The sequence below is a fragment of the Canis lupus genome, chromosome 4 (assembly GCF_048164855.1).
Source record: "Canis lupus baileyi chromosome 4, mCanLup2.hap1, whole genome shotgun sequence".
NCBI classification, from domain to species: domain Eukaryota; kingdom Metazoa; phylum Chordata; class Mammalia; order Carnivora; family Canidae; genus Canis; species Canis lupus.
The window spans coordinates 59,053,068-59,067,358 of NC_132841.1; the positions used below are offsets into that span (position 1 = coordinate 59,053,068).

Consider the following 14,291-nt stretch of genomic DNA (forward strand, 5'->3'; position numbering starts at 1 on the left):
ATTTAGTCTAGAGATGTTCTGTCTTTCTTTGCTGATGTTGCTACTTTATGCCTGCTTTCTTTTTTTTCCCTCATTGCTAGCTAAAACATGTTAATTTTATTAGTTTTTTCAAATCAGTTTATTTCATTGATATTTTTTCTATTTGTCCATTTTCTGTTTCATTGACTTCCACTCTGGTCTTTATTTTTCCTGTCTTCTACTTATTTTGGGTTTAATTTGTTCTTTTTCCAGCTTTTTAAGGTGGAAACTTAGATTATTAATTGAGACTCATATTGTTTTCTAATATGAGCATTTAAATACAGGTAATTCTCACCTTGTATGGTAGTGAGGGACCATAAAAATTACCATAGAAGTCAAAACTTTGCAAAGTAATCTTCATAATCAATGGAAAAAACTACAATTGTTTTGTGACATTTAAACTTTTTGTGAAAACATTCAAAACAGTCTATTTGTCATAACTGTATAGAGAAATGAAAATACAGTAAAATAAATAGTTCCTACCTTGCAATTTAAAACACTGACAGCATTGAAAATGTTTTTTCAACAATCTTATATAGAGTAGTTTGAGCAGTGTCTACCTTCTTATCATTATATAACTTATGATAGGAAGTGAGCTTGTTTTCTATGCCTTACCAAATTATCAAACTCTTTTCTAGATTGGATTAACTACCACCATTTTACCCTTTGTGTTTTCAGTGTTGTGATATATGTCCAAGATAATGTAAAGATTTTCGCCAGGTTCATTTTCTGTGTAATATATTTATTCTTTTCATCATAACCCAAGAATTTATGTCGGCAAGTTTTGCCTTCACTAAGTTCTGGCTACATACCTAAAATCTCATGAATAGTGGCAGTGCTACCATTTCTATGATCAGTTATTTTCTAAACACATCCAGTGTTGTTAGTGTTGTTTCTTTGCTGCATTTTCAGCTTTGTAGGCCACTTTCCCTTTTTAATTATTCATATTTGTAAAATACCACGTGTGTGGGAGACAAGGAGGAAACACACCTATACATTTTGCATTCTGTATATATATTGGATAACAGATGTGCAGTTAAAAATCAATAGACTTTGAAATAAGTGAAATGATTAGGTACAGATCATGAAGCATATCTGTTATTTACACAGGGATTTTGGATGGAAGTGCTAGCAGTGAAGTTTGTACTTTATGCTATTAGTCATAAATAGTATACTGTGGTAATTAAAATGTTAACTGTAATATTGCCAGACTGGTGTAATGTAACTAAACTGTGCTAACTGAAATTCATGCATATTGGAATCATTCAAGATGAGGACTACCTGCATACAACTTGCCTTCTTAAGTACTCCTTTTTTAACTTTGTTTCAGAAAATGTGATAGATTGTTTTCATTTTCAGTCACTTCAAATTATTTTCTATTTCTTACTAGACTGTTTAACATACAGGTTATTTATATGTATATTGTTTTCCAAATGTTTGCTGGAATTTTCAAGATCCCTTTCATTATTTATTTCTAATTTAATTATGGTTGGAGAATATACTCTGTATAATTTCTATCCTCATAAAATTGCAGCTTGTTTTGAAGCCCAATATATAGTCTATTCTGATGTCTGATTCATGTATTCTTGAAATGAATGTGTGTTCTGTTATTGGATGGGATATCTACAGATGTTAGGTCAGGTTTATTGATACTTAATGATTTTTTTGTCTACTTGTTTTAGAAATCTTTGTGAGAGGGATGTTGAAATCTCTGGACATAATTACTAATTTGTTTTTCCTTTTATTTTTGTTGTGGTTTGTGTGTTGTGGGCATTTGTGGTAGGTAGAGATACATTTATAATTGTTCTATCTTTTTGCAAATCTCACAATTTTGAAATATACTTCTTTGTTTCTAATAATATTTGTTGTCTTGAAGTCTATATTGTCTAATATTAATATAGTTACTTTACCTCTCTTCTGCTTATAGTTTGCATGATGTTTTCCCTCCCATTCTTTTACTTTTAGCCTGTCTTTGTATTTAAAATGAATTTCTTGGGCAACCTGGTTGGGACCCCTCTCACTCCTGAGAGCTTTCTTTGTATCTTAATAAACCTCTGTCCTTTAACTCAAAAAAATAAAAAATAAAATAAAATAAAATTCTTATAATGTACAGTTGATTCTTACCGTTTAATCCAGTCTGATGGTTTCTGATTAGAATATTATTCCATTCCCAGTTAATGTAATTGTTGATTTGTTTTGATTTATATTTGCCATTTTGCTATTTGTTTTCTATTTCTTTAATCTCTCTTTAGGTCCTTTTTCTTTTCCTGTCTTTTATGTTCAAAGAACATTTTTTGGCATACCATCTTAATTGCCTGGTTGAATTTTTCTTCATAGTTCTATGCGTGTGATATAGCTGTGGGGATTACAATGTGATATTTAACTACTTATAACCTACTGCATGTTAATACCTCTTTATTTTTCTGGCAAAACATAGAAACTTTGCAGTAGCACAGTTCCATTTTCTACTCTCCCTGACCATCCTGTGCTGCTTTGGTGTTGCTTTTTGTTTTTTGTTTTTTTAAGATTTTGTTTATTTATGAGAGACACACAGAGAGAGGTAGAGACATAGGCAGAGGGAGTAGCAAGCTCACTGCAGGGAGCCTGATTCAAGACTTGATCCCAGTACCCTGGGATCATGACCAGAGCCAAAGGCAGACATTCAGCTACTGAGCCACCCAGGTGTCCCTGCTTTGTTCTTTTAATCATGTATGTTACACTTAAGTTTGTCATAGGTTTGACAATGTTGTTATTTTTTTAAAAAAAGTTTTTTAAACAAAAGAAAAGGAAAAAACAGACATCTAAATTCTTTATATTTACCTACACACTTAAAAAAATCCTAGTGTCCTATGGATTTAACTTATCATCTGGTATTATGTTGTCAGAGAGATTTTCTTTAGTATATTTTGTAAATCAGTTCTGCTAGCAGATATTTTTGTTCATCTGCAAATGCCTTTATTTTGCCAGGTTTAAAGGAAAGTTTCACTTGATATAGAATTCTTGGTTGACAAGTTGCTTTCTTTTAGTATTTTGAATGTGTCACTCCAGTGTTTCCTGGCTTCAGTTTTTTTTAGTGTGTTGAAACTCAACTTGCAGTACTATTACTCTCCTAAGCATGATGTGTCATTTTTTTTCTTACTACTTTCAAGATTTTTCTTTGTCATCATTTTTTGGCAATTTGATTTTGTTTTGTTTTGTTTTTAAAGCTTTTAATTATTTATTCATGAAAGACACAGAGACAGAGAGAGAAGCAGAGACATAGGCAGAGGGAGAAGCAGGCTCCATGCAGGGAGCCTGACTGGGACACGAACCTGGGTCTCCAGGATCAGGCCCTGGGCTGAAGGCAGGCGCTAAACCATTGAGCCACCCGGGCTGCCCCAGCAATTTGATTTTGATGTGACTAGTTACCTAGGTATCCTGCCTGTAGTTTATGGAGCTTCTTAGATATGTAAATTAATGTTTGTCACCAACTGGGTGATTTTAAAGGCATGTTTCTAATTTTTTAAAATTTTATTTATTTATGAGAGACACAGAGAGAGAGAGGGGCAGAGACACAGGCAGAGGGAGAAGGAGGCTCCACGCAGGGAGCCCGACTTGGGACTCGATCCTGGATCTCCAGTATCAGGCCCTGGGCTGAAGGCTGTGCTAAACCGCTGAGCCACCCGGCGGCCCTCTAATTTTTTTCTTGACTTTTTTCTCTGCCTTTGAAACACTCCCGACTATACACATACTGGATAGAATGCCTAATATTACACCACATATATCTGAAGGTTTATTTTTTTATAATCTCTTTTTGTTCTTTGGGTTACTTAATTTTTAGTGATTTATTTAAGTTTACTTATTCTGATTTTGCTTTCTGCTTTCTCAAATCTAGTAAGCCCATCTGGTGAAATTTTAATTTCAGTCTTAGAATTTTCATTTGGTTCTTTTATGTTTTAACTTACCCAAAGTAAAGATTAGGCATAGAGTAAGTAAATTAACTTCCACTACAATCATGGTACAAAAAAAGTCAAATTAGTTCCTTTGTATACTTTTTTCTCTTTTAAAATTACATATTCATTCACTTATTCTCTAACAGTGTTTTCCTTCAAGTTCTTTAATATGTTTATAATACCTTCTTTGGGATCTTTGTTTACAAAATACAGCATTTGTACCTATGTAGAATCACCTTATATTGACTGATTTTATTCCTTAGTTTAGGCCACAGTTTTCTGTTTCTCTATATGTCTGGTAATTTTTGGTTGAAAACTCTACATTGTAGATGATGATCTACTGTAGTCTGGATTTTTCTGGTCCTTCTGAGGGTTTTTGTTTTGTCTTAGAGGCATCTAACTTTCTTGGGCTTAAACTGTGACATCTGTCTCTCCCACAGAGTGTCATTGCTGATGCCTCTGTTTAGTTTTTATTTGTGTGTTGAAGTCTGGCTCTCTAAGAGACTCCTCTTCACCTGGATAAAGTAGAGGTGAGCTAATGATTTGGACAGAGGTGGTATTAGACATCAAAAGGCAGTTGTGGCTTTCACTCTTTGCTGCCTGAGTTGCACATATGTCAGAACACTTTAAAGGTATAAAAAATTTGCAAGACTTTCTAAACTTCCAATCACTGCTGGACTCTATAGAATATCTTTGCACAAATATTTTAGTGGTCAGGTGGGGGTATAGGAAGAGTTTATTATTTCAACCTTTCAATGACTTTTTTGTTTTCAAATTCCTGTTAAGTTTCTAGCTGCTCTACTAAATAGCATTAAGCTGTAACCTGTGGATTAGGTTACAGGATGGGAGATGAGAAAACCCTAGGAAAGAATGCCACAAGCTCCCCATTCTTACCTAATCAAGTAGAAATGTTTGGTGAGTAAGCACTTTTCAGCTTATTACCTCTCATTGGTAGTTTTTCAGTGCCCTAAATTAGTTGTGTGATTTTTTTTAAAAAAAGATTTTATTTATTTATTCATGAGATAGGCAGAGGGAGAAGCAGGCTCCCCAAAAGGATCCCGATGTGGGACTTGATCCTGGACCCCAGGATCACACCTTAAGCCAAAGGCGGATGCTCAACCGCTGGGCCACCCAGGTGTCCCTGTTTTGTTTTGGTTTTTAATCTTTTTTTGTTTTGTTTTTTGGGGGAGGAAAATTCAACTACTTCATGCCACCACTATCAGAAGTAATGTCCATCTTTAATTACTCATGTGATAAGTATACATGTTTCAAATGGCCTTTTGCCCTCCCAATTCTCTGTCTGTTGGACCATCATGTATCATCCATTTGGTTTTACCTCTTTTGCCCTCTACTAGGTCTTTTTATCTGTGTGATCTTATTTATTTTTTATTCTTTCAGAGAGGGAGAATAGACTCGAAAATCCTCAACTGGATATGCTTGGAGGTGTTTCCTTCCATAAGGAGATATTGGAAAGTGTAACAAGAGATCGTTCATTGTACTCCATTTTTAAGGTCTGGCAGGATGATGACCAGGTGGAGAGAGATCAGGAAAATCAAAACAGACTTCTCAGGCAAGTCATGGCCATCAAAAATAAAACAGTTGTTGAAGAGTCTGGCTATTCATTTAGGGCATTAGGAAAACTATTTCATGACTACACAGACCTAGATGCTTCAAAACAAAGACTGTGTAAGTGTAAATGTAACTCATTTGAAAAGAGCTTGGAACCTAATATAAAGTTATTTCATTGTACTAGGGGTTATGCAAGAAAAAACACTGATGAGAATTTTGGATGTGGGAGTACACTTATTTCTTCCTATTCTAAACATGAAAAAAATCAGAATGGGGTGAAACACTGTGAAGGTAGTCAATGTGGAAAAATTATCAGCAATAAACAATCTCTTATTCAATATGTGAATGATGAAACTGGAGAGAAGACCTGTGTATGCATTGAATGTGGAAAATCTTTTCTAAAAAAGTCACAACTCCTAATACATCAACGAATTCATACTGGAGAGAAACCATATGATTGTGGTGCATGTGGGAAAGCCTTCAGTGAGAAGTCACATCTCATTGTACATCAGAGAACTCATACTGGGGAGAAACCTTATGAATGTTCTGAATGTGGAAAAGCTTTCTCTCAGAAATCATCCCTCATTATACATCAGAGAGTTCACTCTGGAGAAAAACCATATGAATGTAGTGACTGTGGGAAAGCCTTCTCCCAGAAGTCACCCCTCATTATACATCAGAGAATTCACACTGGAGAGAAACCTTATGAATGTAATCAATGTGGGAAGGCCTTCTCCCAGAAGTCACAGCTGGTTATACATCACAGAGCTCATACTGGAGAGAAGCCATATGAATGTACTGAATGTGGGAAAGCCTTCTGTGAGAAGTCCCACCTCATTATACATAAAAGAATTCACACTGGGGAGAAACCTTACAAATGTGCTCAGTGTGAGGAAGCCTTCAGCAGAAAGTCCGAACTCATTATACATCAGATAATTCATACTGGGGAGAAACCTTATGAATGTACTGAATGTGGGAAGACCTTCTCCCGGAAGTCACAGCTCATCATACATCAGAGAACGCATACTGGAGAGAAACCTTATAAATGCAGTGAATGTGGAAAGGCCTTCTGTCAGCAGTCACACCTCATTGGACATCAGAGAATTCACACAGGAGAAAAACCTTATGTATGTAGTGAATGTGGAAAAGCCTTCTCTCAGAAGTCCCACCTCCCAGGGCATCAGCGCATTCATACAGGAGAGAAACCATATGTATGTGCTGAATGTGGAAAGGCCTTTTCCCAGAAGTCAGACCTTGTTGTACATCGGAGAATTCATACTGGGGAGAAACCCTATCGGTGTACTGTATGTGGGAAAGCATTCATTCAGAAGTCACAACTCACTGTACATCAGAGAATTCATACAGTGGTAAAATCATAAGAATGGGCTAAGCCCAGAAAAGTCTAAGGTATCTGCACAAGCCTTAATAAATAATACAAAGCTCATGGATTTCATTAGTTTGATGGCATCTTTACTGATAAAATTTCACAAGCAAAATAAAGTTCCTAATGTGTTTAATTTTTTTATCAGAGATAATACAGACATCTCAGTTATATAAAGAATGGGCATTTTCATTATGGGATGGATGTAAGACTTTTGAGATTTGAACTGAATGATAAATATAACAAGTTACAAATATAGCTTATTTTGAAATTAGATATTTATGATTATGTTACATAATAGGAATTGGACATGCAGTAATATTATTAACATTAGCTTTGCATAATTATGACTGTGTAGTAATTTCCCATAGAGGACATGAAGAAAGCTTGAGTCAAAAGATGCTACAACCTAGTAACTGTGCTTGGGGGAAGGATTTGTTTCTCCTAAAGGTACCTATGAAATTATTCTTTTAGATAGATGGAAAGCTGGATTGATAAGGTTCAATAAATGTAGTCTTTTTGTTTGCTTGTGTGTTTCATTTCAAGAGTGTAAGTTGGTCTGTGTCAGTGGATGGACCCAGGATCTTGGAATTGACACTTCTTGCTTTTTCTCTCTTTTACTGTTCCCCTCTAGGAGCTTGGTATGATGGAAGGACATAGCTGGTCAGGGATTTTTTTTTTTAAATTTTTATTTATTTATGATAGTCACAGAGAGAGAGAGAGAGAGAGAGAGAGGCAGGGACATAGGCAGAGGGAGAAGCAGGCTCCATACACCGGGAGCCTGACGTGGGATTCGATCCCGGGTTCCAGGATCGCGCCCTGGGCCAAAGGCAGGCACTAAACCACTGCGCCACCCAGGGATCCCTGGTCAAGGATTTTAATGCTTATTCCATTACTCACAGGTTGTGTGACTTCAGGGAAACCCTTTTCCATCCACAGTATCTGTTCCCTCATCTGTATATAAAATTCTGGCAGAAAATATGTATTTAGCTCATATTTATCCCCTTTTTTCCCTCCCTGTTCTTTTGCAGGAGGTTGCTAATACCCAATTGTATTCCTTTAAGCTTGATTTGCATTCCAGACGCTGTGTTTCTGATTCCCAGTTTCCTTTCCTGTCTTTTCTTGTCAATTACACTGCCCTTGTTTCTGGTGGCCTAACTCATACTGTTATGGAGACCTCAATTTTTATTACATTTTGAAAACACAAGTTATGATTTATACACCTAAAGACCCTGTGTGATACCACCACATATCGTGTGTTACCGTTTCCCAAAAGCACCAGTTATTATAATTGAGTAGCCCTCAGAGAATAACCCATAGGGGTGCCAAAGACGTGACTGGGATAACTTACACAGACAGGTATGAATCAGGACATAAAAGTCCTACCTGCTGTCTCTAAAATGTTTCTGTATTCTTCATTGTGGGCCCAGCTCTTCTCCCATAAGAATCTTTAGGAAAACATCTCAATGGGGAAAAATCATATGTAGGAGGGATGTAGTGACCTGTGTGGCTAAATATGATTTCTGTAGTAAAGTTCCTGCTTGAATCCTTTTTATGTCTTGGTTAGCTGACCCTTCCTCTGCAGGGCCTTGTTTACTCTGAGAAATAAGACTCTGTGTGGTAATCTCTGGAGAGGACATGGCATACCTCAAAAAGATGTGCAAATGTGTATGAGAAAATTCTTTGTGTCGTTGTGAACAGTGATTGATACTGGATATAATTGGCCATTTGGACCTGGGAAATAAAACCTTCAGGCATGTACCATTGAGTGATCTGCTTTGAGAGGTCTTGATGAAAGTTGGCTCCACCTGACCCTTATGGAAGCATAGGAAAATCAGGGTCTCAGGAACATACAGAAATGTTGTGAAAAGTAAATGATAATATACTAACAGGAAATTATGTAAAGAAAATAAAGACTTGAGAGTTCTTATATTCTTATGGGCCTCCCATTTTGCATTTTCCCCTTCTGATCATGACATAATATGTACTATATAATATAGCAAAATTTAATACTGGTGTATAGAAAAATTTCCACCTAAAATCTAGAAAAAAAGACAATGTCCATTCTCACCGGTTTTATTCAACATTGGATTGAAAGATCTAGTCAGAGAAATCAGGTAAGAAAAAAATTAGTATGATTGGAAAGCAATAAAACATTATTTGTTGATCAAATGATATGCATAGAAGATGAAAATGTATAGGTTAATTATTAGAAATAAATAGCAATGTTTCTGTACATAACATTTTTAAAAATAAAGTTTATGCAATGGATGTAAAGTGAAAATGTAAAGATATCAGTTACAATGGCATGAAAAATACATCATGTCTAGAAATACACGTCTCGTATTTCCAGTACTATGTTGAATAGAAGTGGCAAGAATGGGCACCCTTGTATTGTTCCTGATCTTAGAGTAAACTCTTCATCACTGATTATGACATTAGCTGTGAGCATGTCATATCTTGCCTTCATTATGTGGAGGTATGTTCTTTCTGTGACTAATTTCTTGAGTTTTTATCATGAAAAGATGTTGAATTTTTGTCAAATAATTTTTCTGCATATGTTGAGATGATTTTTTATCCTTTATTCTGTTAATGTGGTGAATCACTTCTATTAATTTGCATATGTTGTAACATCTTTGCATCCCAGGTATAAATCCCAGTTGATCATGGTGTATAACCCTGTAAATGTACTGTTGAATTCTGTGTGCCCATATTTTGTTGAGAATTTTGCATATATATTCATCAGAAATATTGGACTTTCTTTTTTTGTAGTGCCCTTATCTGGCTTTGGTGTCAAAATAATGCTTGCCTTGGGGCACCTATGTGGCTCAGTTAAGTGTCTGCCTTTGGGTCAGTTCATGATCCCAGGGGCCTGGGATCAAGTCCTGCATTGAGCTCCCTGCTCAGCAGGGATCCCTGCTTCTCCCTCTATCCCTTGCCCTTGCTTGTGATCTCCCTTATGCTCTCTCTCAAATAAAGAAAATCTTAAAAAAAAAAAAAAAAAAAAAAAAAAAAGTAATGCTGGCCTTGTAAAAAGAATTTGGGAGTGTTGCCTTCTTCCCTTTTTTTTTTTTTTTTGGAAGAGTTTAAGTAAGATTATTGTTAATTCCTTAAATATTTGGTAGAATTCACCAGTTAAACTGTCTGGTCCTGAGCTTTTCTTGAGATGTTTTTGATTACTGATTCAGTCTCTTGTTATTGGTCTGTTAAGATTTTTTATGAATGATTCAGTCTCATGTTGTATGTTTCTAGGAATTTATTTCTCAGTTATTCAGTTTGTTGGCATAATTGTTCTAAGTGATATTATGATCTGTTGTATTTCTGTGGTATCAATTTTAATGTCTCCTATTTTGGTTTTTTTTTAAGATTTTATTGATGGGACACACAGAGAGAGAGAAAGAGAGGCATAGACACAGGCAGAGGGAGAAGCAGGCTCCATGCAGGGAGCCCAACGTGGGACTCGATCCTGGGTCTCCAGGATCTTGCCCTGGGCTGAAGGCAGTGCTGAGCCACCCAGGCTGCACACCTATTTTGTTTCTAATTTTACTTGAGTCTTCTCTCCTTTTTTAGTCTGAATGATGGTGTGTTAATTTTGCTTATCTTTAAAAAAAAAAAAACAGCTTTTAGTTTCATTCATCTTTTCTGTTGTATCTGTGGTCTCTATTTCATTTCTTTCTGCTCTGATCTTCATTATTCCTTCCTTCTGCTAACTTTTGGCTTAATTTTTTCTTCTTTTTCTATCTCTGAGGTGTAAAGTTGGTTGTTTATTTGATATCATTTCTTAATGTAAGCATTTATCGCTATAAACTACCTGCTTAGAACTGCTTTTGCTACATCCAATAGGTTTTGGTAAGTTGTGTTTCTATTTTCATTTGTTTCAAGATACTTTTTAAATATATTGGTTGTTCAGGTATGTTATTTAATTTCCACATATTTGTGAGTTTCCAGTTTTCTTAATTATTTTCTAGTTTCATACTATTGTGGTCAGAAAACATACTTGGTACGATTTCAGTCTTCTTAAATTTGTTAAGACTTGTTTGTGTCATATGATCTATTCTGGAGAATGTTCTGTGTGCCTGTAAGCCGAGTGTGTATTTTGCTGGTGTTGGATGCAATGTTTTGTATATATTTGCTAAATTCAGTGGATCTAAAGTATAGTTTAATGTTTCCTTATTGATTTTCTGTTTGCTTTATCAATCCATTGTTGAAAATGGGGTCAGAAAACCAAAGTCTTCTGTTATGATTATACTTCGGACTTGTTAGTATTTGCATAATATATTTAAGTGCTCTGGTGTTAGGTGTATAAATATTTATAATTGTTATATTCTCTTTAAGACTTAACCCCATTATCAATACATAATGATCTTTTTTGTTTCTGTTATAGTTTTTAACTTAAAACTGTATTTTGTCTGATACAAGTAAAGCTACCTTTGATCACTTTTGGTTTCCATCTGCTTGGAATATCTTTTTTCATCATGTCTCTTTGATCCTATCCATGTTCCTAAAGCTGAAGTGAGTCTCTTCTAGGCAGCATATAATTGGGTCTTCAAAAAAAAAAAATCTATTCAGCCTCTGTATGCCTTTTGATTTGATAATTTAATATATTTACATTTAATGGAATAGGTACAGAATTACTGATATCATTAATTGGTTTTTTTTTGGCTATTTTGTATTTCTTGTGTTTTTTTTTCTTTTGCTGTCTTCCTTTGTCAGTTATTTTTTCATAATGGTATCTTTTTTATTCTCTTCTTTATCTTTTGTGTACCTACTGTAGGTTTTTGCTCTGCTTATCATGAGGCTTACATAAAACATAGTTATAGGGGCATCTGGGTGGCTCAGTTGGTTAAGCATCTGACTTTTAAAAAAATATATTTTATTAGAGTGAGAGCTGGTGGGGTAGGGGGGGAGAGAGAGAGAATCTGAAACAGACTGTGCACTGAGTGCTTGATCCTCCAACCACAAGAACCAGAGCCAAAACCAAGAGTCAGACACTCAACCTACTGAGCCACACAGGCACCCCAGTTAAGCATCTGACTCTTGATTTTGACTCAGGTCATGATCCTGGGGTCATGAGATCAAGCCTCCCATCAGTCTTGGCACTTGGTATGTAGTCCGCTTGGGATTCTCTCTCTCTCCTTCCCCTCTGCCCCTCCCCCCACTTGTACAGGCACTCTAAATAAATAATAAATAAATAAATAAATAAATAAATAAATAAATAAATATTTTTTAAAAATTTGTGAGAGACACAAAGAGAGGCAAAGACATAGGCAGAGGGAGAAACAGGCTCCTAACAGGGAGCCCGACATGGGACTCAATCTCCAGACCTGGGATCACACCCTGAGCCAAAGGCAGATGCTCAACCACTGAGCCAGCCAGGCATCCCTAAATAAATCTTTTTTTTTTTTAAGTTATAACATTCTATTTTAAGCTGACAATAACTTAACCCTGATTGCATACAAAAACTTTATCCTTTTACTCCCTCACCGCATTTTGTATTTTTAATGTCAGTTTATGTGTTTTATATTGTGTATCCATTAACAAATTATTTTGGCTATAGTTATTTTTAATATTTTCATCTTTAATTTTTTTTTACTGGAGTTTAGTGGTTAATACAGCTGTATATCACAGTATTAGAGTATTCTGAATTTGACTACATTTTTACCTTTACCAGGGTGTTGCATATTTTCATGTGTTTTCATGTTATAAGTATCCTTTCATTTCAGCTTGAAGAACTCCATTCCATAGTTCTCATAAGGTTAATACTGTGGCAATGTACTCCCTCTTTTTTTGTTTGTTTGGGAAAATCTTTATCTTCCCATTTCTGAAGGACAGCTTTCCCCAATGGCTCTTTGGTTTAGTACCTTATCCATTTTGAGCTAGTTTTCCTTATGTGTTAGATAAGGATCTAGATTCATTTTTTTGCACGTAGATATAAACAGTTTTTCCAGTACAATTTGTTGAAAAGACTGTCCTTTCTCCACTGAATAGTGTTGGCATCATTGTTCAAATTATTTGCAAGGGTTTATTTCTGTGCTGTCTATTCTATTTCATTGGTTTATATTTCTATTCTTACACCTGATCCCACTATTTTGACTACAATACCTTGGTAGTAAGTTTGAAATCAGGGTTTCAACATTGTTTTTTTCAAGATTGTTTTGATTATTCAGTGTCCCTTGAGATTACATAAGAATTTTAGGATGGATTTTTCTATTTCTCAAAAAAAAATTGTCATTGGGATTTTGATAAAAATTTTGTGTCTGTAGATCATATTGGGTGATATTTACATCTTAAAAATACTGTTTTCCAATCCATGATTATGCAGTTTGTTTACATTTGTGTGTTTTATTTCTTTCAGGCATGTTTGTAATTTTCAGTGTATAAGTCTTGTCTCCCTGGTTAAGTTTATTCCTGTGTATTTTATTTTTTGATGCTATTTTAATTAGAATTAATAATTTAATTACTGGATTCTTCCATGTTAGTGTACCGGAATGCAGCAGATTTTAGTGTGTTGATTTTGTATCCTGCAACTTTACTGAATTCATTTATCAGATCTGTTGTTTTGTGAAATCTTTAGAGTTTCTGCATATATCATGTCATCTGAGAACAGAGATAATTTTTCTCCTTTTTTTATTTTAGATAACTTTTGTATCTTTTTCTTGTCTAATAGCTTTGGCTATGACTTTCAATGCTATATTGAATATAAGTGGCAAAAACAGGTATTTTTGTCTTTCTGATTTTAGAGAGAAAGTTTCATAATTTTACTATTGACTATGATGTTGACTGTGGGCTTTTTACATATTGCCCTTATTTTCTTTCGATTTGTACTCTTTGAAGTGTGATGAATTTTGTCAAGTGCTTTTCCTGAACCAGTTGAGATGATCATGTGGTTTTTTTCATTCATTCTGTTAATATGGCATATTACATTGATTTTCATATGTTGAACAATTCTTGCATTCCAGAAATAAATTCCACTTGTTTGTGGTGAAAAATCCTTTTAATATGTGTTGACTTCTGTTTGCTACTATTTTATTGAAAAATTTTACATTCATACTTCTCAGGGATGTTGGTCTATAGTTTTTTCTTTGTGGTATCTTACTCTGGCTTTGGTAACAGCATAATGCTCCAAAAATTTGTTTGGAAGTGTATCTTTCTCTTCAGTTTTTTAGAAGACTTTCTGGAAAATGGCATTTATTTTTCTTTAAATGTTTGATAGAATTCATCAGTGAAGCCACCAGATCCTGGACTTTTATTTGTCAGAAGTTATTTTATTTGTTTTAGTTTTATTTTATTTGTTTAGTTTTAATATGTGTTAAAATACATCTTATTCTAAAATAGTTTTTTTCAGTTATTTCAATTATTTTCATGCAGAAACAGCTCTGTACTACCAGTAA

General features: G+C 34.8%; 2 protein-coding genes across 36 annotated transcripts in view; one reads left to right on the forward strand and one right to left on the reverse strand.

Annotated features, from left to right (window-relative positions):
- LOC140632457 (zinc finger protein 300-like) overlaps nt 1-14,291 on the reverse strand; it is a 187,255-nt gene that overhangs the window by 118,810 nt on the left and 54,154 nt on the right. The window lies entirely within an intron of this gene.
- The window catches only part of ZNF300 (zinc finger protein 300), a 46,847-nt gene that overhangs the window by 11,027 nt on the left and 21,529 nt on the right, over nt 1-14,291 (forward strand). For 10 of the 12 annotated variants that reach the window (XM_072824463.1, XM_072824470.1, XM_072824468.1 and 7 more), the window contains exon 7: nt 5,349-7,426. In XM_072824463.1, coding sequence (XP_072680564.1) covers nt 5,349-6,898 — 1,550 coding nt within the window. In that variant the 3' untranslated portion in view covers nt 6,899-7,426. Of the gene's footprint in view, nt 1-4,541; nt 4,866-5,348; nt 7,427-14,291 lie in introns of those variants that run through there. The other 2 variants (XM_072824474.1, XM_072824475.1) reach the window with 2 other exon arrangements.